General features: G+C 46.3%; 1 protein-coding gene across 1 annotated transcript in view; it reads right to left on the bottom strand.

The window, feature by feature from the left end:
• Positions 1 to 21346, bottom strand: part of LOC135224734 (serine-protein kinase ATM-like) — a 117504-nt gene that overhangs the window by 38395 nt on the left and 57763 nt on the right. The window contains exons 7-9 of the mRNA XM_064264047.1: positions 12287 to 12541; positions 11816 to 11947; positions 7988 to 8143 (exon numbers count right to left, since the gene is read on the bottom strand). Coding sequence (XP_064120117.1) covers positions 7988 to 8143; positions 11816 to 11947; positions 12287 to 12541 — 543 coding nt within the window. The remainder of the gene's footprint in view (positions 1 to 7987; positions 8144 to 11815; positions 11948 to 12286; positions 12542 to 21346) is intronic.

Below are 21346 nucleotides of genomic sequence, written 5' to 3'. Positions count from 1 at the left end.
ACATCATTCAAGAACCATGAAACTGTAGTAGGCCTCTGAGAAGGTCTAAGTCTAGCACAGGCTTTAGGAATAGATGTGAAATAAGATTCAGTTAAATCTATCTGAAAACCTACTTGAAAGATTTTCTTCAAAGCCGACTTGTGAGTGGTAATCGTGCTAGCTGCTAAACCTTTTTCAAATAAAGATCTGAAAAAGGATATAGCCAAATTAACTGTCATGGTTGCAGTGTTCGATTCTCTCAAGAAAGATGCTAATTTCTTAACAGCCGAGTCATATTGTCTGATGGTTGACTCCCTCTTATCTGATTCCAGGAAGAGAATATTCTGTGGATCAATGTTAGCATCTTTATTAGCCGCAAACTTCATGAAGTCCATAAAGTTAGGGTCTGGAGAGTTCCTGAGGAAGCGAACACAGTCCTCATTTGTACTGATTGTGATAGTTGGGATTGGGGATCCGTTGAGGTCGGAGACCCAATTCCAAGAGAAGTGGATACAGTTGCTCTTGGGCCAGTCCGGTGCAATCAGAGCTACTATCCCTTTGAAAGACCTTAGTTTTGTCTAGGACTTTCAGGAGAAGATTCACTGGAGGAAAAACATAAATTCTCCTCCATTGATTCCAATCCAACGACAGGGCGTCCGTGGCATAAGCCAGAGGGTCCAGGTTGGGGGCCACATAGCAAGGGAGCTTGTGGTTCGCTTGTGAGGCGAAGAGGTCCACTTGGAGGACCATGGGGACTCTCCGGCTTACCACTGGAATGACCCGAGTCCAGAGACCACTCTGATTCCAGAGGGACTGACCGGGACAGGGCGTTCCGCTATCACATTTCTTACTCCTCGCCAGGTGAGTGGCAGACAGATGCCATTTGTGTTTGCTTGCTAATGAAAAGATGGCTATCATGACATGGTTCACATGCTTGGATTTGGACCCTCCTCTGTTGATGCAATGAACTACTACTGCACTGTCCAAAACTAGCCTTAGATGAGACTTTTTCGGGGGAAGAAGTCTCTTCAGAGTAAGAAATACTGCCATTGCTTCCAACACGTTTTTATGTTGGTAGCTGGCGAAATTGAACTGACCAAGTCCCCTGAACCTGTTTGAACTGAGAGTATCCCCCCAACCGGACAGGGATGCGTCCGTGTGAATGGTTAACATTGGGAGGGGATATTGAAGGGGTACTTTTCTTGGCTAGGTTCTGTACTCTTGACCAAGGCCGTAGTTGGTTTGCGGAGGATCTGTGGGATCACTGACAACTTGTCTCGATATTTGGAGTTTGCTTTTGACCGCCAAATTCGATTTATATCTTTTAACCTTGCTTTGAGAAGGATATCTGTTACTGAAGCAAACTGAAGAGACCCTAGGATTCTCTCCTGGTTTCTTCTTGACGTTTGTTTGCACTTGAGAAATTGCCTGACAGATTTTGCTATTTCCTTCCGTTTGGCTACTGGAATTGATAGATTGTGGGAGGACAAATCCCACTGGATTCCTAGCCACTGAAAACGAGATTCCGGAACAAGTCTGGGATTTTCGTTTTGGTTTATCTGGAACCCCAGATGTTCCAGAAAGCGAACTACCTTTTTGGTAGCTTTGAGACATTCCTCGACTGTTGGTGCCCAGATTAACCAATCGTCGAGGTATGCCGCTACCATGATTCCCTGAGCTCTCAATTGTTGTACAACCACTTCTGCTATCTTTGTGAATACCCTGGGGGCTACATTCAGACCGAAGGGCATCACTTTGAATGAGAATGTCTGATTTCCTAGCCTGAATCCTAGGAATGGGCGGAAGTGCCTGGCTATAGGGATATGATAGTATGCGTCTGTAAGATCGATGGAGCATGTGACGGCTCACGCGGCAGTAAGGTCCTTACTTGCGAGAGGGTAAGCATCTTGAACTTGTCGCAGCGAATGAAAGAGTTTAGCTTTGACAAGTCTAAGATTACCCTTCTTTTTGTTGAGCCTTTCTTTGGAACGCTGAATAAGCGACCTTGAAATTTTAGATGCTTGACTCTAAAAGCAATAGCTCCTTTCTGAAGGAGTTTCTTCCGCGTAATCTATCAATTCCTTTGACGGTACCTGATGGAATGATTTGATTGGAGGAGGATCTTGGATCCAGCTCCAGCCTAATCCTTTGGACACTATGCTCTGTGCCCAACTGCTGAACCCCCACCTGTGGCGGAAGAGGAACAGCCTCCCCTCCTACCTGGAGAGCCTCATTGCTGATGGGCGGGTTGGCCACCACGCCCTCCTCTGAACTGCTTACTCCTTGCGCCCCTTCCTGCGCCACGGTGACGAAAGTAACCTCTCGCCCTACCCCTCGATTGAGAGTAGCCTTGAACCTCATAAGCAGGGTTAAAGGCAGGCGAGATGGCAATAGGAGGTCGAACGGCTGGGATTGCTGGGGCACCAGGAGGAAAGGCTGAGTTTGTTTAGATGTAGCAGATTGTCCTTGTTGGGTGACTGGGACCGCCTGCACAAACTGCTGCTGAGGCTGGAGTTTTTTATATGGCTGGAACCTCCTACCAGCCTTCTTTGGTTTCTTGCCAGCAGTGGGAACGGATTCCTGTTTCCTCTTAGAGGAAATGCCCCAACCCCCCTAGCTCTAAGGCTCTGGTTGAGTCTAGCAGCTTCGTGATGAACTTCGTTCACTGCTGACTCTGGGAAGAGATCCGCTCCCCACCCCAAATGCTGGTCAGTGCAACGGAGTCTATTAGGCTCGTGCCTGATAGTACACTCTTGAAGAACATGCTTCCGACAGTTCTTCCTGGCTTGGAAGAAGTCAAAAGCGTCTAGCAGAACCGTGTGAAATTGTGATTTCGCTAAGATCTTGAATAGCGGTTCGTTCGCATAAGACAGCGCAGCCATTTCCGTGACTATGATAGAGTTAAGGGACCTGCCAAACCTAGTTCGCGCATCGAACTCTGCCTGGATTAGGGAGTCCGGCAGCCTAGGCAACTTCTCACCGAACTGGTCCATAGCGCAGTCCGGCTTGAGTTTACCCTGCGTGAAAGTAGCTGGCAGGTTTCCCATAACTCTCCGAAAGCGGGAAAGAGTGGAGAAGTGGACTCCGACTCTCTCAACTGCGGAAGGGGCTCATCCTTGAGGACTGCCTGAAGAGCCTTCTCCACCAATTTCGTGGCGAACGGAAGAGAGACCTCCTCTTCCGTGGCGAAAATAGTGAAGGGGCTCTTATAGGCCTGGAGTTTAGTATTAGTACACTCCCAGTCCTCAAGGCAGTGAACCCATTCCCGTTGGGCGTGGTCTCTACTGTAGAGGACAGACTCCTTCGAGATCTTGTCCTCCTTGTAAAAGAGCCGTTGGTGTCAGCCTAGCATACCCGATGAAAGGCTGTGACAGACCCGGAGGATAGAACTCGAAGTCCTCAATCCTTCGAGTGCCAAACTCCGGGATCGAAATCATCCCGTCCTTAAAGGGAGCGTAGGCCGCTACTCTCCATGGGTTCTCCATAGAGAAAGTTGGCAGAGAGTCGTAAGACGGGAGTTGGAGGATCCCCGTGCTAGAAGCAGGGGATACTGGGGGAGGAGCCTGGGATAGCCCAGTCATCCGATCCTCAGTCTCTCTTACTCTATTCGAGAGTTCCTGGACGGTCTGTCCAGTTTGAGACAGAGTGCTCGACAATTGTGCGAACATCTGCTCAAAACGGGTTCCCCAAGCTGAGATTTGAGAACCAACCATCACTCCTACCTGCTCCATCATTCCTGGTGAGACAGGAGAAGGAACGCAGGAGCTGGTGCTTGCTACCCCTGCCGGCATAGCCGGAGAGGGGGCAACGGAGGCGGGAGAAGGCAACGACTCGGAGGTAGCGCGAGCTTTCTCCTTCGAAGCCTTGCCTCTAGAGCTCTTCGACTGGGAAGAGCTTGGCTTAGCCTTCACCGCGTCGGCGTAAGAAGTCGATGACTTCCTAGCCGAAGAAGACGAAGACGACTTTCTAGAAGTCGACTTAGACAGAGTCTTCGGTTCTCTCTTTCCCTTCTCCTTAGGAGGTACAGAGAGAGCGGGAGTGCGGCTAGGGATCTCAGATCCCGGAAAGCCTTGGAAAGAGGCGGAAGAGGAAGGGACAGGAGAAGATCCAGGAGCGCCCAAGGAAAGACCTTGGGCGCCCGACAAACCTACCTCAACCAACAAATCCTCACTCACTACCGCCATTGGCTCGAGGTTCAGGTCCAGGCCGGCGACGTCCGGGAGGGAACTGGCTCCTGGGCGGCTACGAGCCCCAACGACTGCTGGAGATCTTGCTGGATGGCGGCTATTACGGGGGCAGCGGACACGGGGTCGACGTAGCCCGTCGACTTGCCCGCAGGGAAGATCTGGATGGCCAGCTTTCTATCCAGTATGTAGGGCTGGCCCTTGGCGGCGTTCTTTCCAAAGCCGCCTACCCACGCTTTCAGAGTGCGAGGGCGACTTCCCTCAACCGCTAGCCTGAAAGAAAGGCTGAATTAGCTACCAATTGCGGACAGGGTTAACAAACTTACGAACTAAAAGTGTTAGTAAATTGATAAATAACCTTATAATGGTCTTACCCCATCAACCAGCTGACCGACCAGGTCGTAGCAAATGGTGCAGGCCTCGGGAATGGATGCCAGACGATGGACGTTGAACAGGGTGGCACAAGGGGCGTGAGACCTGCACTCATCGTGTCCGCAGGGGTCATGCAGCGTCGCATTGCAAGCGAGGACCTGACAGTTGGTAGCCTGTAAGTGGAAAACGTACAGAGTACAGAGTAAACACTTACAGCCTAACATATGCTCCGCTGGTGCCGGAGCGATAAAGTTAGATGAAACCAGAGCCCTGCTAAAATACGTGTGGTAACCATGTTGGAAGAAAGGTTATGGCTCCGCCAGTGGCGGAGGCACAAGAATCAACCAACTAGGAGTGGTGGTAAAGGAAACCACAACGGAAAATGGCGGGGATGGTTGATAACATAATTATATAAAACACAATTCATTGTAAAATATCTTAAATTAGGGTATATATCCTTAACATAGTACAGTAACAACATCAAAACCAACTTCTCTCCACCCGTCTACTAGAAGAGTGCGTAGGTAAGGGTAAGCTCCCTTCCGGTAGCGGGGGAGAGATATAAGGATATAGTAGGCAAGCAAACGACCATCCATAGTACCCACCCTACCCGCTAGCGGAGCCAATATCCTATAACCAAAGGGGCCCCGGCTGCGACGGAAGGCTCCTTTCGTATCGTAAGGGAGGTGGCTGAGTAATAGGTATGGGGGGGAAGGAGGTCCCGGAGAAACACGGCGGGAGCGAGGAAAGGGGGAAGGGATGGCCTACTCCTCCCCACCTCACCAACTACCCGTATGGAGACCCGGTACCTCATAGTGGTCGCCCTAAACCCCCTGCTGGTGGAACCCCCCGGCACCTCCGGAATGAGAGAGAAGGCTATGAGGTGTTATGACAACCCAGGGGTCCCCCAGCTCCTCCCTACATCAGAGAGGGAGGGAAGGGGCAGGGTGAGGTGCTATGGAACACGTGACCACTAGTGGCCTAGGCCGCGAACACCACAACCGTGGTAGGGCCACGTGAACCAAGCTGTACCAATACATGGAACAAGCACCTAGGCTAGCCTAACACCCTAAATAATAATAATAAAATACATCGAAAGGTGGAAGAGACACTTTTAGGAAAAGAGAAAGAAGCCCAGGAGGAGGCAACTATTCCAAGAAACAGTAGCCTACTCGGAGCCAGCGATAGCCGATGTAGAGCAAGAGCCGGGATGCTGGGCCAGAATAAAATAATGATAGCCCTAAATACCAAGCTAAGAGAATGGTAAGAGGGCTAAACTAGCTAAAACTCGATGTAAAACAATGAACGTGATAAAATAAGCCCATAAGTATAAGAAGTCCCAGTATGGAGGACCGGGAATTCTTACGAGGCAGCATGGCCGCCACGAGACAACCGGGGAACCGTATATGACCTATAAAAAGGAAAATACTGGTACCCGGAAGATAAAACTATGATAAAATATTACTTATGAGTTACTTAACTTAGCCGTGGCAATTGCTGAACGTTCCATCGTAGAAAACGAGATAAATCCAGAATAATAACAGCACGAGAGAAAACTGCGTCAAGATGCTGGCGCTAAAAATTAAGGATGACCGCTAGGGGCGCTGCTGTCCGTGGCGTCCTCTAGTAGTAGTAGTAGAGGCTGCATCGCCCGTTGGTATCGGCTCTCTCTTAGGGGGATTCTGATAGGAAGTTCTAATTGGTGTTTGTCTCGTGGTAGTGTTCCACACTCGCCCCTATTTCATACCGACACTTCTTTTTAAGAGTGAGCGAGTCAGTCTTACTGACTTTTTTCTTAATTTTGTTTTTTCTCTGGTAATTTTAGGATATTTTACCTAGAAAGATGATATTAAGGATTACTTTCATAGGCCGACACGAGCTGAGACAGAAATAACATTTTATTTTCATGTGAATGGTTCTGCTTTTACGTACATATTATAGTACACATTTTATTCTCTTCTTCTCTCCTCAACAATATGACGAAGCATGAAAACTTACAATCATTCAAATCAGTCAATCATTATTCCTTAAAAATATAAACACTTCCTCCTTCTATCTCAAGTTAGCTGTGCATAACCGCAATGAATAATGATTTTGTTAATTGCTTATGCTAAACTTTTTTGTGAAAAGCTTTGTTCTTTCATTTACTATTTTGTTGACTATGGTGAAACTATAACGTCTCACTCAGCGCATCCAACACTGGATCAATTAATTTTTTTATTTATTGTTTCTCTATTGCATCTGATTGTTGTCATACTTTATTATCATGTTAAATTTATTGTGAAATTCCCTTTTTTTATGTAAACTGTTACTGCTTTTACATAGATGTAGTAATATTCTAACTCTCTCTTCTCCTTCTCTCTTCAACATATCAAAGCTCCCTCGTTCAATCTCAAGTCAGCTGCACATGACGTCACCGCAGTGAACATATGATTTTGTAACCTTCTATGCTAAATCTTATAGTCGAATATGGTCATCATTAAACTATATATTGTAAATGAAAAAACATGTTAATACAGTTTTTCTTGTAGGTCGCAGTAGGCCGTCGAATGCCAGTATAAACAAGATAATCGGTCAGTTCAGAGAATGAGCACTTGTTTGACAAATGATACAGATTTTTCTCAAAAATTTCATTCGAAAAATGGAATGTTCGACATAAGAAAATTTTGACGAACGAAGTACCACTGTATTATAATATTCTGAGGATGCTGGTTAATATTACGTACAACCAAGAAATCATACTGTAACCCAAAATTACCAGAGGGTCTAAAACATGCTGTGCCAAAATATCAAGAAGATGCAGCTGATATATAAAAAGGGCTTGAAATGGTTAGTACATTATGTTTCAGTCTTTATTCAACAGGGTCCAAACACTGTATGAGTGGTCTACATGATGTCACATCTCTGATGACAGGAGGGTTTGGGGCCCTCATCGGAGAATTTGACAATTTCACATCTAGAATCCTCTCTGCTTAAATTGAGATTTGGCCATAAATTATGGGTTTGTATCAATAACAGATGCATGCCTGATGACCCACTATGAGCATGCACTGTAAGATCAATCCTACCAGAGTAACATGATTAATGTACGTATTTGTACACTTTTTTTTTTTTTTTTTTTTTTACAATGAAATTTTGAAAAAAAGTATGCTTCTAGGTTATAATTCCCAATCCACTCCAATATCTTAGCTCAAGCTAGTCCATTACTTTTGTCTATGATACTCAACAGATGTGCAGTGAAGCATAACAATGTTAAGGTAAACTTTTCTGGTAAAAGTAAAAGGTAAGCTTCATACTATTATACTGAATGGAAGGAGATTTGGGAAAAGCATTTCTGATATCTTGCTAATTAACATTATAAATTTTCTCAAGATGCTTCAACCTAAAATATCTCTTTTGTCACTATACTTTAAAACGAAAACCCGGAAAAAGCTATCCTAAGCTACACGTACCTGGAACACATTATACCTCACTTCAAGTGACTCAGTCTTTGCAGTCCTTGCATGTGTCATCAGTTGTCTGCATTTTTGAGCATTGTAATCATCTGGGTAGTATAATTTGTGGGCACCAGATTTCTTATCACTGCCTATAAGATATTCTCCAAATGCCTGTAAAAGATATTCTTCATTATCTATCTTAATAAAAACTGAAACATTCTTCATTATCCACAAAAATTAACAAAATACATAATTGCAGTCTTCACTATATGATAGAAGAATAACATAAACAGCTACATCTGCAATACTGCTATAATTCTAGAGCTATAAAAATGACAGCACTTAATTCTCAAGTTGAAGCTGATGAAAACACTATATGCTATTAAACTTGCTTATGAACATAAGAAAAGTATACAGATTTAGAATAAGAATAGACTAAAAACAGGTCTAAAAACAAATACAGCTAAAAACTGACCCCAAAAATGTGAAATGTGGCAGAGGAAGCTTTGAAAAGAGTGCCCTGCCTTGAAATCAGTAGCTTTGGGTAATAACTGCCTGCACGCCCAAACCCATTGAAAAGCCCACCACCAGGTTCCAACTTCTGACACAGAGCTAATGACCCAGACTTAGAGGGATGTGATAGTCCCGGAACAAAGATGAACGAGATAGTCCCTGATTTTCTATCATTTCAGCGCCAACAACAACTACTTGTGTTTTCCTTTAAAAGGGATATAACAGTCCTGGCTTGAAGATGAAGAAGAAATTATTCTTCTCCTCTAAGCCACAAAGTCCCTTATCCTCCAACATTTGACTGGAGCATGTACCGACGCCAACAAAGCCGGCAATGAGGCCAAACCCGAAGAGATAAAAGAACAAGAAGGCAATAACTTGCGTCTTTTCTTCTTGTATGTCTTATCAATTTCTCTTCTAACGCTTGCAAATTCTCCATAAGCGCACATGCCACTAAATCAGGAAGTGTAGTTTTATTTGTCAATATCGAAGATGCGTGGGTGGAAGAAGGCTGTAATGAAATGTCAGTCGCCATGTTGGATTGTGACATCACTGAGGGTGAAGGCTGTGACAACATTGCGCTCCATGGAAAAGAGAAGAAAACCCCTCCCAATTAAGAAGAGTCAAAACTCTGCGATGTTCCCTCTTCCTATAAAACACCCTACACTGCGACTTAAGCCAGGCATGACATTCCAGGCAGGGGTTAGTCACTGTACAAAAATTTGCTCTGCATCTCCTGCAAGTCGTATGTGGATCCATAGCCGATGATGCCGTGAAGATTCAGAGGAAGCCATAATAACAAATACACACACCAAATACACTGAAAGACAGAACACGGGCACAAACAACCGGCTTGGAAGGAGAGCAAAGTGTAAACGTCTACTCCCCAAGGAGGTTAAGGAAAGACTGAAGCGTCACAAGTCTCTGACCAGCTTTCACCTCGTACATACAGGCATTGCCAGATCTCACAGATTCCTTGCTTTACATTCTTTGATTGTTTTAACTGGTTACTAGCTGGCACTTGGAAAACACCCTAATGTTAAGATCGAAGGTTTGTTTTGCATATGAACAAATGCTAGGGTAGCCATGCAGGAACTGCAGACTGAGTGAGACCCAAACTGCTGTGGATTTCATATCATGTGTTGCTACAGATGTCATGGCATTCGACCCCCATAAAATGGAGACCAGGGGGAGAAGGGACAGCCATAGAGGGATTCCGAGTCTCAGCCATGAATTTTGAAAACTACAGACCTCAAACCCCTGGTGCTTTTTACGTCATAATCTAAACCATGGAGCTCTCCAGCTCTTTTGAGGAAGCCAAAGCCAGAAGGAAAACTGTTCTCAAAGTCACTGCCCTGACTGACGAACGACTTAGGGGTTTGAATGGAGCTCAAGTGAGACTACTCAGAACCAGATAAGGGCCCACCTAGTAGGTTTGATTCCCTAATAGAACAAGACTGCTCAAAGCTCCTGAACAACAGGGATCTCCGAGGATGAAGTGATGTTCACGTCTTTCAGATGTAGAACTAATCGCAAGGCAGCCATTTAGCCATTGATCAAAGACACAGAAAGACATTTCTCTGTTCTTAGAAGGATCAGAAATTTCACTATCTGCTATACAGAAGTTCCAAGTGGAGAGAAACTCCATCTACAACACCAATCACAGTAGGTGGCCCCCTTGTCTTGGTACACAGATGACAAAGATCACCTGAGGTAGCCGGACATTTGAGCTGCTGCTCTGAGAGAAAAACCTCGTTTCTGAAAAGATAGGGATCCAACCGAATGGTGGTACCTGTCCACATGAGGTTGGCAGAAAATGATGAGCCTGAAACAAAGGAACAAGGCACTGCCTCCTCCATGCCAGAAGGGTCTTCCCCTGAGAGAGAGGGGGCAGCATGAAATAAAATATCACCTTGAGCACTCCTGATGCATAGCTTCCAGAGATGAATCAATGGAAGAAAAGGAAAGACACAAGGCATCAATGGATAACAAAGCAGAGGGAATAAGCCCGGAAGAAGGGGAAGGAGGGAATCCTTCATAATATGGATGTACCAACTTTCTACGATGCTCGTTCTTCCTGTAGAAGTTCTTCCACTGATCAAAAGACCAGCAGTAACACTCCAGGCATGGATTGGATATATGTATTACAAAAATAGAATGACACCTCCTGTAAGTTGTGTGGGGGTCAGTCAAGGTGGAAGCTAGGAACAAGAACATGGGAACCCTGGAAGGCTGGGAAACATGCACTGACGCTCACAGGATTTTTTAGACCCGATGGAGGAATCAATAATGAACCACAAAACACACACAGACACCCAACAACACAAAAAGCAGGAAAGGAATCACAGACAGCAAAATAACCAGCTTGGGAGGAGAAGAACAAAAGCAAACATCAGCTCTCTAAGGTGGTAAAAGAAAGATTAAATGAGTCACGGGGTTCGAGCATGGTCACTGACCAGCTTCCACCTCATCTACGCTTTAGATGCCATATGCCAAAGATTCCTTGCATGCACAATTTTTCATTGCTTTTAACCGGTTTCCAGCTGGTACCAGTAGATTTATCCTCAACTTAAGACTGAAGGTTTGTTCTGCATATGAACAAATACAAAATTCTTCAGATAGGAATGGCAGTTCCTATGATTGTGGAAACTATGGGAGTATGATAGATGCAGGGGATTTTCCAACTTAAAGAGGCTGCTTGAGAAGATCTATCAAGTTGCCTCAGTAGGTTTCTACCCACTTTTGTCTAATAAAAGCTATCTGATCAATGACAGGTTCTAGTCTATAATTAGCCTCATCTGGAAGGCATGGAGTTCAACTGTCCTAGAATGTAACTGAACATCTAAACTTTTCAAGCTCATGGGTCTGGAGGAGTAGTAAAATGCTGTGAGCCTAATATTAATCTGCTCATGGATTATGCAAAAGGTACATCATCACCAATATAAGGCCTGGCATATTTGATGAGAGCAACTACTATTCTGGTGGAAGCATGCACTTCTTTTGGCTGAGGCTCTCTGTGACAACAGCATCTTCCTGAAGGAACCTTAGGACCAGTCTTTCCATGTTGGTCTCTGCTCAAATTTGAATTTTTATTCTTCATCTTTTTCTTTGGGTTGGTCTGGGGCTTCAACTTTTATTTATATTTTTGGGATGGCTTGTTTAAAGTCTGTTTTTAGTCTTCACTTTCTCCTTATCTTAAGCATGAGAGATAAACTTGCTAATCTGTTATTAGAAGTGTTTACTAGATAAGTAATAAAACTTAACAGAAATACTTGACATGTAAAAAAATCCACATCAGAATTAAACTTACTGTACTTGAAACATATAACAAACCTGTGTATTGTTACACCACTGGATAAGACCACTCTTTTGTGAAAGTGGTAACACTTTGTAAGTACGCACAGAAAGAGCTCTCTCTCTGGTATCAGGATTTTTGCATAATAATTCATTTACTATACCAAACACCTGAAACAAAGGCAATATACATTTTATTGTAAACTTAAAAACAAATAAAGCCTAGATACTCATTAAAATTTCAATTATAATAATGTTATCAAGTATTTTATGGAATTTCACTTTGTAAAGCATTACTTTTACCAGTAATATTAATGAGAAGTTATATACTAATGGCTGTAAGTATAAGAATTCTAGAAAATAATGAAAACTGTTCAAGTTTTACAAATGACTCAAATTATTCAGCTAAAATACCAGCTGAAGTATACCCTAACTTGCATATTTTTGCAACAAAATCTTACACCATACACAATTAAATTTAAATTCACCAAACTATGAATGGCAACTGACCTGTTGCATGACAGCATCTTGTCGTATGTCATCTCTGCCCTTCAAAAGTTCAAACTGGGACAGCCCATCAGAGGTTTTAACAGTCAGACGTTTAGGAGCATTAACTCCTCCTACAAACATGCACTGATTTTCCCAAGAAGATATAACTGGAGGATCGTAATGACCAGAGGGTTGAAGCACAAGAGGGCGAGTAAGAGCACTAGTATACTGTATGTTTTTAATATTCATCAATGGCTGATTACCAGGAATCCTAACCTGTAATTGACAAATGCAATCGTTTAACAAATAAAGATAAAAATCTCACACAGTTTCTTAACACTGCTTTACACCTTACTTGCTATAAACATGATACTGAATTCTAAGTACTATTTGGTAAAATCACAAAACATTTTGTTTTTATTTTTTTTAAAGTTTACAACATTTTCTGATTACTTAATTTCCATGTAAAATAGATCCAACTACGTCGACTTGAAGGAAGAACAATTTCATTGTGCATACTGCTATGATGTTGACACCACAGTCACAACAAAATGTGTGTAGAAGCACGCAGTGGCTGGATGGAGCGTGTTCTTTTCAGGATACTAGTGTAACTGATATTAAAGGGTTGTAATGAATATTTGGAATATTATCCTAATAGCTGGGGAATACAGGCAGTCCCCGGGTTACGACAGGTTCGGCTTATGACGTTCCGAGGTTAAGGCATTTTTCAATTATATTCATCAGAAATTATTTCCAGGGTTACAACGCATGTTCCAGGGTTACGACACCTACAACGCTCATCTGGCACAAGAAACATGACACCAAAAATGCAAAATAATCTATATTTGAAGGTTTTTTGGATGAAAAATGCAATAAGAATGTAGTATACATAGTTTTTAATGCACCCAAAGCATTAGAAGTCAGGTTTACTAAGGTTTTCTTAGGATTTTTGACGATGTTCCAGCTTACGATGATTTTTTGCTTACAACACGTCTCAAGAACGGAACCCCCGTTGTAACCCGGGGACTGCCGATACCAAAGAAGAAACGTAAACATCAGTCACACATACCACGAGACAGAAGGATGCTGTTCCAGAATATCAGAATGTGGAAAAAGGTCTTGCAAAAGAAAAGAATGCATGGAAAGTGATGGAACTAAAAAGAAAGATAGAAAATGCAGAACTAAAGATTATACAATCAAAAGAAAGTGAAAAATGGGACTCAGAAGAAAAGACCCTATAAAATATCAAGCAATCCCCAAACTATTGTACTCATATGCAAAAAAGATGGAAAGAAGAGTAGAAATAGTCCCCCTAAGATATGAAGGGAGATTAACAAATGAAAAAAAGGAAATATGCAAGATATTAGCGGAAAGATAAAAGAGAGAATTTACCCCTAAAATTGATAATGAAGATAATGTGCTACAGAAATAAGAGATGAAAATACAGGCAGCCCCCGCCTTACGACGCTTTTCAGTTATATTCATCAGAAATTATTTCCTGTTTATGTCACATGTTCCAGGGTTACGACACTTAAGGCGCCAACCTGACGGAAGAAACATTACTCCAAAAATGCAAAATAATCAATATTTGAAGGTTATTTTGATGAAAAATGCAATAAAAATGCAGTTTACATAGTTTCTAATACACCAAGAGTATTATAAGTAAGGTTTTCATAGGATTTTTTATGATTTTCCGGCTTTACAGCGATTTTTGGCTTACGACGCGTCTCAAGAACGGAACCCCCGTCGTAAGCTGAGGACTGCCTGTAGTCAGAGAGGGACCATTTAAGAAAAACTCACCTAATCAAGTTCAAAGAATCTGGTGCAGAACAAATCAAACTTTACCATAATTCTTTTGACATTTTTACACTGCATCCAATTCAAACATTCTCATAAGTGTGATGCTCTTGTTTTAAAAGTACCTGTGATGAAACTGGGATAACATCAAAAGCCATTTCCTCATCATAAGCTGGAAATTCAGATTTCTGACTCTACCTTTCATCTGAACTAAACTAACTAATGACAATACATGTACATTTACAGAGGGGCCTCGATAATCGCTGGGGCTGGGGGCCACAACCACCCGGGATAAGCAAATATCCGCGTTATGACACCCCTCAAAAAACCCTAGGCTATACCCATCCCAACTGCTTACTTCAATAGTTAAAACACCAAAGATGTCCTACATGTAAAAACTCTTATAGGCTAACTGCCTATTTTAATACTAATTTAAACTCCTAATGTACGTACCTTAAACTATCATATGGGTACTCACTATTGATTGGTCCAGGCTATCCTATGTAGGTTGAAGATACACATGTACTTACTGCAACTTCAAATTTTAAAACTATCAATGGCTGCTCCAATTAGTAGTAAAAGGGAATTGTCTTTGAAACGGCTCCCTTGCTTACTTTATGCCTCCTTTGTTTGTGTGTGTGTGTGTGTGTGTTTAAGTTATATCTCTATAATGTCAAAATCTTTTATAAATTCTTTCCTATCTTCAATTTCCCCTTCATAAGATCTGCAAACAAAAGTATATTAGCTAATAATTCCTCTTCATTTTAAAACTACAAGTAGGTACATATATCTATTTCATGAATGAACGCATTCATGATAAAAAAAAACATGATTTACTGTAATGATTACAGCACCCAACTGTAATATTAATGTATAAACAGCAAAATACAGTACGTAATAAAAACCTATTGTTGTCTTCTGTTTACATTGATAATCAGCTGATGGATGTTTATTACCAAAAGAATTATTTTGGAAAACAATTTATTTTTTAACTTTGTACATAAAAGTTAATGACACAGTAATTCATATTTCATTGAAAGGGGGGGGGGGGGAAAGAGAGACGAGAGGAGAGATGGAGAAGAGAAGAGCGAGATGAGATGACTCGAGAATGGCTGAGTGTCGAGAGAGAGAGAGAGAGAGAGAGAGAGCAGCTTAGGTCGAGAATAATAACATTGTGTTGTTTACATAAGAAATTTTTATTTTAAATATTTTTATGGTGATAAGAAATGAAACATCGATAGTGATCAAATATTCTCTTGTATACTGTTATAATGTGTGTGGTAATCATGTATACTGTTATAATGTGTGTGGTAATCATTGAGTCAACTATAAAAGTTGTATTGAAGCACAGTTTAGTAAATCGCAGAAAGAATAAAAAATAACAATTTGTCGGAAATTGTATTTTTCCTAACTATACAAACCTGAGGTCCTTTAACAATAGGAAGGTACTTAGCGGCAGCTGAACCGGTCGTAAGCTTCGAACAAGGAGGTTTGGTAGTTAACTACTTGTCCGGCAGTTGGCGGTCAGCTCGACTGCAAGGAGAGGAGTCACTCTGCTTTAGGCCCAGGAAACGCAGAGTGAAGGGTGGCATGAGGTGGGACTATATGTATAGAACCTCAAGTTTGTATAGTTAGGAAAAATACAATTTCCGACAAATTATTATTTGTTCCGATACGTATACAAACCCTCGGTCCTTTAACAATAGGAAGACTCACTTCTTGGTGGGTGGAATCTGAGTCTTATGAACAGACTGGTGTTCGTCCTACCTTGGATCGCTCCCTGGTCGTAAGAGCAGAGGGAGGGATCCTAGCCTCTGCCCAGCTGATTGGGGTGAGCACCGCAGGATCAGTGGTCAGACTTCTGGACCAAATTTATAAGAGGGAGGCAAGCGTACCTCTTATAAATAGCAAAAGGCAAGAACTACTTCCTACTTCAAAAGCCAAAATGAAGTCATGGGTTTGTCTCTTGTTGGCTTCCACTCCCCCCCCTTTTTGGAGAGTGGTGGATAAACATTCCTATCCCTAATGACAGGGATAGGATGGAGCTCAGTTGTGTAGCTTACCTGCATCGGCCTCCTGTTCAGCGTAGTGACGACAGCGGCCCTCTGCCCACAGGTAGAGGAGAAGAACGAAGGAGGAAGAGAAGCCAGTCACACTCTCTTTCACTCGTCCATTCATGCAGTCACACAAGGATGCGATGCTGTTCTGTTCGCTCGGGTGCTGGGTAGACTACACAACTTGTTGAGCAGCCACCACGGGTCCCAAGGAAAAAGTGTCCAAGGACCTGTGGGTAATATCCAGAAGGTAGAATGAAGTGAAGGTGGTCTGGTTGGCCCAAACCCCTGCCTTCAGAACCTGCGCCACGGAGAAGTTCTTGCGGAATGCAAGGGTTGGACCAATACCTCTGACTTCGTGGGCTCTCGGACGAAGGGTACGGGTGTCGTCACTACCATCTGTGTCGTACGCCCTCCTGATCACCTCACGCAGCCAGAAAGAAAGAGTGTTCTTGGAAACTTCTTTCTTGGTAACGCCGGTGCTAACGAAGAGGCGTCGACACTCAGTCCTGAGGTGCAGAGTTTTCTTCAGATAGCGCCGTAGCGCCCTCACAGGACAAAGCAGCATCTCATCCGCATCATTATCGGTGAAATCCTTCAGGGAGGGGATCATGAAAGACTCCAACCGGTCGTCAGGGACCGAAGGATTCTGAGTCTTCGCTACGAAGTTCGGGACGAAATCGAGCGTCACAGATCCCCATCCGCTGGAATGCTTGACGTCGAAGGAAAGACCATGAAGTTCCCCTACTCTCTTCGCCGATGCCAGGGCCGGCAGGAAGAGGGTCTTGAGGGTCAGATCCCTGTCTGATGACTCTCGGAGTGGCTCAAAGGGTCTGCGAGTCAAACTCCTAAGGACAAGAGTCACATCCCACCTCGGGGGGCCTGAGTTCCCTGGGTGGGCAAGACCTCTCGAAGCTCTTCATCAGGAGGGAGATCTCGAAAGAAGAGGAGATATCCACACCTTGCAGTTTAAGGACTAAGGCCAGGGTGGCTCTGTATCCTTTAACTGCGGAGACGGAGAGGAGCTACTCTCGGCGAAAGAAGACGAGGAAATCCGCTACCTGCTGAAGAGTGGCTCTAAGAGGAGAGAGACCCCGTCCACGACACCAACCACAGAAGATGGACCACTTCCCCTGGTAGACAGCTGCAGAGGACTGTCTCAGGTATCCAGCCATCTCTGTTGCGAAGAGGCACTCCTCTTACGAGGTTCCCGTCATCCAGCCACCAGGCTAGGTCCAGCCTCACCTCCTCCGTGAGAGACACCGGGAAGAAGGGAGGGTCCCTTGCCTGTGACCAACACTCCTTTAGTCTCCACTGAAGAGACCGCAGGTGAAGACGCCCGTGAGGGACTAGCTTCTCGAGAGACAACAGGTGACCGATCACAACCTGCCACTGCTGAGCTGGTTGCTCCTGTAGAGACAGGAACTGTCTTGCTGCCTCCCTGAACCTGCTGATCCGCGAATCTGCGGGGAAGACTCACTCTGCTACCGTGTTGATCACCATGTCCAAGTACTTCATCCTCTGGTTGGGCTCGAGGTCTGACTTCTACTAATTCACTACGATCCCCGATCGCGGCAGAATTCGAGGAGTCGATCTCTGTCCTGCAGCAACTGTGAGCGGGAGCTCGCCAGGACTAACTAATCGTCGAGATACCTCAGAAGACGTATCCCTACCAAGTGGGCCCAAGCCGAAACCAGCGTGAACACTCGCATGAACAACTGTGGGGCGGTTGAGAGACCGAAACAAAGTGCCCTGAATTGGTGCACCGTCCCGTCGAGGATGAAGTGGAGGTACTTCCTGCAGGATTGATGGATGGGTATCTAGAAATACGCGTCCTTCAGATCCACTGAAAGCATGAAGTCGTTCTCTCTGATGGAATCGAGCACTGAACGTGCTGTTTCCATCGTGAACCGAGTCTGGTGAACGAATCGGTTCAAGGGAGAGAGTCTATCACCGGGCGCCAGCCCCCTGAGGACTTCTCCACCAGGAAAAGTCGACTGTAGAAGCCCGGCAACTGATCTCATACGATCTCCACAGCACGTTTGCTCAGCATGGCTTCTACTTCCTGCCGAAGCGTCACGTCCTTGGTCGAGCCAGAAACGTAGGTTTGCAGATGGATCTGGTTGGAGGTGAGGGGTGGCCGAGACTCGAAGGGTAGTAAATATCCCTCTTGAAGGACGTTCACTATCCAGGTCTCCGCACCGTAGCGCTGCCATGTTGCCCAATGGCTCGCCAGGCACCCCCCTCACTTCCGGCAGCAGGTGAGGGGGAACGCCGTCCCTAGCGTTTCCCTACTCTCTTCGACTTCTTCCCAGAACCTCCTCGAGAGAAGGACTGTGAGGAAGGCTGGTTGCGATCACTCCTTACAGCAAAAGTCTAAGGCAGTCTTTCCTCTTGGCTTCGACGAGGAGATCGTCTAGGCCGCAGAGGAAGCCCTACCTAAACTCTTGGGCTTAGCCGCAGTCGTCCGAGGTTGCCCAGCCACCTTTGAGACTGCCTGGTGGACGAGACGGTCACTGTCATCAGTGCGCCGCTGTTCCATCGCAGCGTCCACCATCTCTCTGGGGAAGAGAGAGGAGGAACTCCGCACCGGTCCATTGCGAAGACCCAGGGCTGCCTCACGCCCAGCCGCCCTGGTCACTTGGGTGAGAACAGCGTCTCTACGCCCGAGAACCAGGTTGGCCCACAGGCTAGCCGTCTGGTGGGCCAGGTAGGAGATGGCCCTACCTCCAGACTGGCACAGTCTCACAAAAGCTGGGTCCCCTTCAGGAGTGATGTTCCCCAAGGAGGCCGCGGCTTTCAACACTGTGAGGGACCACAGGTCGATCCAGGAGACTGCTTGGAATGCTGCCATTACGGTAGATTCCAAGGCAAGTACCTCTTGCAGTGAGAACCAGAGGTTCTCCGACAAGAGCTGCTGCAGAGACACCCCCGGAGTTAGCCTAACTAGCTCCGGGTTAACCTGTTTGGGTGGCAGAGGGTCCTCTGAAGGCACATAGAAGCGCCTCTGTCGCGGTAGAGGTGGAGGAAGGAGCTTGGAAGACCTACCGGACCGAAGCGAACCCTCCTGTCCGGAGATGAGAGCGTCCACTTGGCTCAACACGCTGTCAGCCAAGGCCGATCGCGGCAGACCCACCGTCGTCCTGGGTTCCTTCTTAGGTCCCCAGAACGACTCCAAGCCCAATGTGGGCTCGGAAGGTGGAAGCGGCAATCCTTCCCCGAGGTCATTGTGCTGACGAATCAGCGCAATAACCTCCGCGAACGACCTCTGAATCTCAAGAGTGACTGCATCCTGAGTCCGGCAAGAATCAGCACAATAACCTCCGCTAACGACCTCTGGATCTCAGGAGGTGACTGCATCCAAGCCCGTCCAGCGAGAATGCCTCCCGAGACCCTCCTCCTTCCACAGGAGGAACCACAAGAGACCCCTTGCGATCACTCCTAATCGCCTCGCTCTTCCCGGTGAAGCCCGAGGAAGTTGAAGGGATTGGAGAGGAAGACCTGACGCTCCCCCCCACCCACCGGCAGAACCGGTGTGCTGAGGGGGCTGCAGGCGATCACCAACCCACGGTGGCGAACGAGCTGCAGGCCTGGTCGAGCGGCTGGACCGAGAACAGCGGTGACGGTCCCGAGCATCAGAAGAGCTGCTGCTGGTCCCCCTCTCCGCCCGGTACCGGTAGGAGCGGCGGTCAGGGGACCTGCAGAGTCCGATGTCGCGGTGAGAGCGAGGCCTGTCCTCGAGGCGCGTCACGCCGCTTGGACCAGCCGAGGCTGGTTCAGGCAACCAAGGGGACCGCTTCCTCGCCTCAGCCCGCGAGCGGTCTGGGACCATCACGTCAATCCTGGGTACCAGCGTATCGCCGCGAAAGCGATCACTGGTCTGGTGGGAGTCGCCTGAGCGACCCCCGCCAGTCTTCCGCTCCGTACCTGAATCCTGGCACTGAGCAGACTCTGTTGCCAGGGCCCCTTTCCCAAAGGAACAGGAGGACCAGCGGAAGTCCCTTATAAGTCTCAGAGCGAGCCTTCTTGGGGGGGAGGAGGCAACCTTCTTCTTCTTCGGCTGTGGGGCCTTAGAAGTTGAAGGGGAAGCGGCTGCAGACGACGACGACGACACCTTCCTCTTCTTCTTCTTCGCCAGCTTCCTCAGCACCACCGTCAGGTCTTCCATCCAGGACGGAGCCGGGGCAGTTGTCGAAGCAACAGGGCCCGACTGGTACCGGAACTGGAGCGGCAGCATACTAAGGAACAGGAGGCAGGGCAGGAACCAGCGGCATCCTCTGCACAGGAGGCAGGTCCAGGGGAGAGCTCTTGAGACACCGGAAGTCTGGGGCTGCAGCAGGAGCGGCAAAACCAGGTGGCGGCGTCACAGCGGGCATCATAAGCTCCGGCAGCGGCGCCTGCACAGCAGCTGTAGGGGTCACTGTGGCTACGTGCTGGGTGTACACAAGGTGCGGCGGAGCAGCGTAGCCAGGCATGGACACCGTCGTGGTAGTCGTGGTGGTTGGCCCGTGCGTTACCGGCATGGCCCCTCTTGCCAGGTGACTCAGCAGCCCCTGGACCGTAGGTGTCCCTCGCAGCCCAAGCCCGTCCGAGATCGTCCCCCGATGGCAACAAGATTCATGAGGAAGGCTAAAAGTCCGGAGGGTGAGTTATGTGGGGGGTCTCCCCTCGCCCCAGGGGGGGGACAGTTCCCACCCCGAGTGAACGGAGGACCCCGAGTACAACTGGATGTCGGGGCATCTCAGCCCCCCTCCACGCTCGACTGATCGAGAGAGGAGAAGGAGTGAGAAACCTTCCCCGAAGGGGAAGGAGCCATACGAGGGAGCTGAGATGGAGGGAGAAAAGAAGAAGACATGTCCGTAAACAAGGGCGCAACCGGAGAACCCTGACGACTCCTTGGCTGGCTTACGCGGCTTCTTCCTCCCCCCATAGTGCTCCCACTGCTCCTCCGACCAAAACACACAAACATCATGTCTCGGTGCGAGAGCATTCCCGCCCTCTACACCGAGTACAAAACTCATGAGGATCAACCTCAACAGATGATCGGAAGGCCCCACAATTACGGCCCTCCACACCAGGGTACAATCTGCGGCTGATGGGGGGGCGAGGGGTTCTCTCCGGCTCTTGGGATTCCATTTCGAATCACAATCACAATACTCACTGTATAAAATACAAAAACACACACGTACTTACATATATCCTTGAACAAATACACACAGTAAGAGAGAAA

Source organism: Macrobrachium nipponense, chromosome 12, assembly GCF_015104395.2.
Source record: "Macrobrachium nipponense isolate FS-2020 chromosome 12, ASM1510439v2, whole genome shotgun sequence".
NCBI lineage: Eukaryota > Metazoa > Arthropoda > Malacostraca > Decapoda > Palaemonidae > Macrobrachium > Macrobrachium nipponense.
Note: the sequence above shows the minus strand (reverse complement) of the source record. Positions and strands in the feature narration are given on the sequence as shown.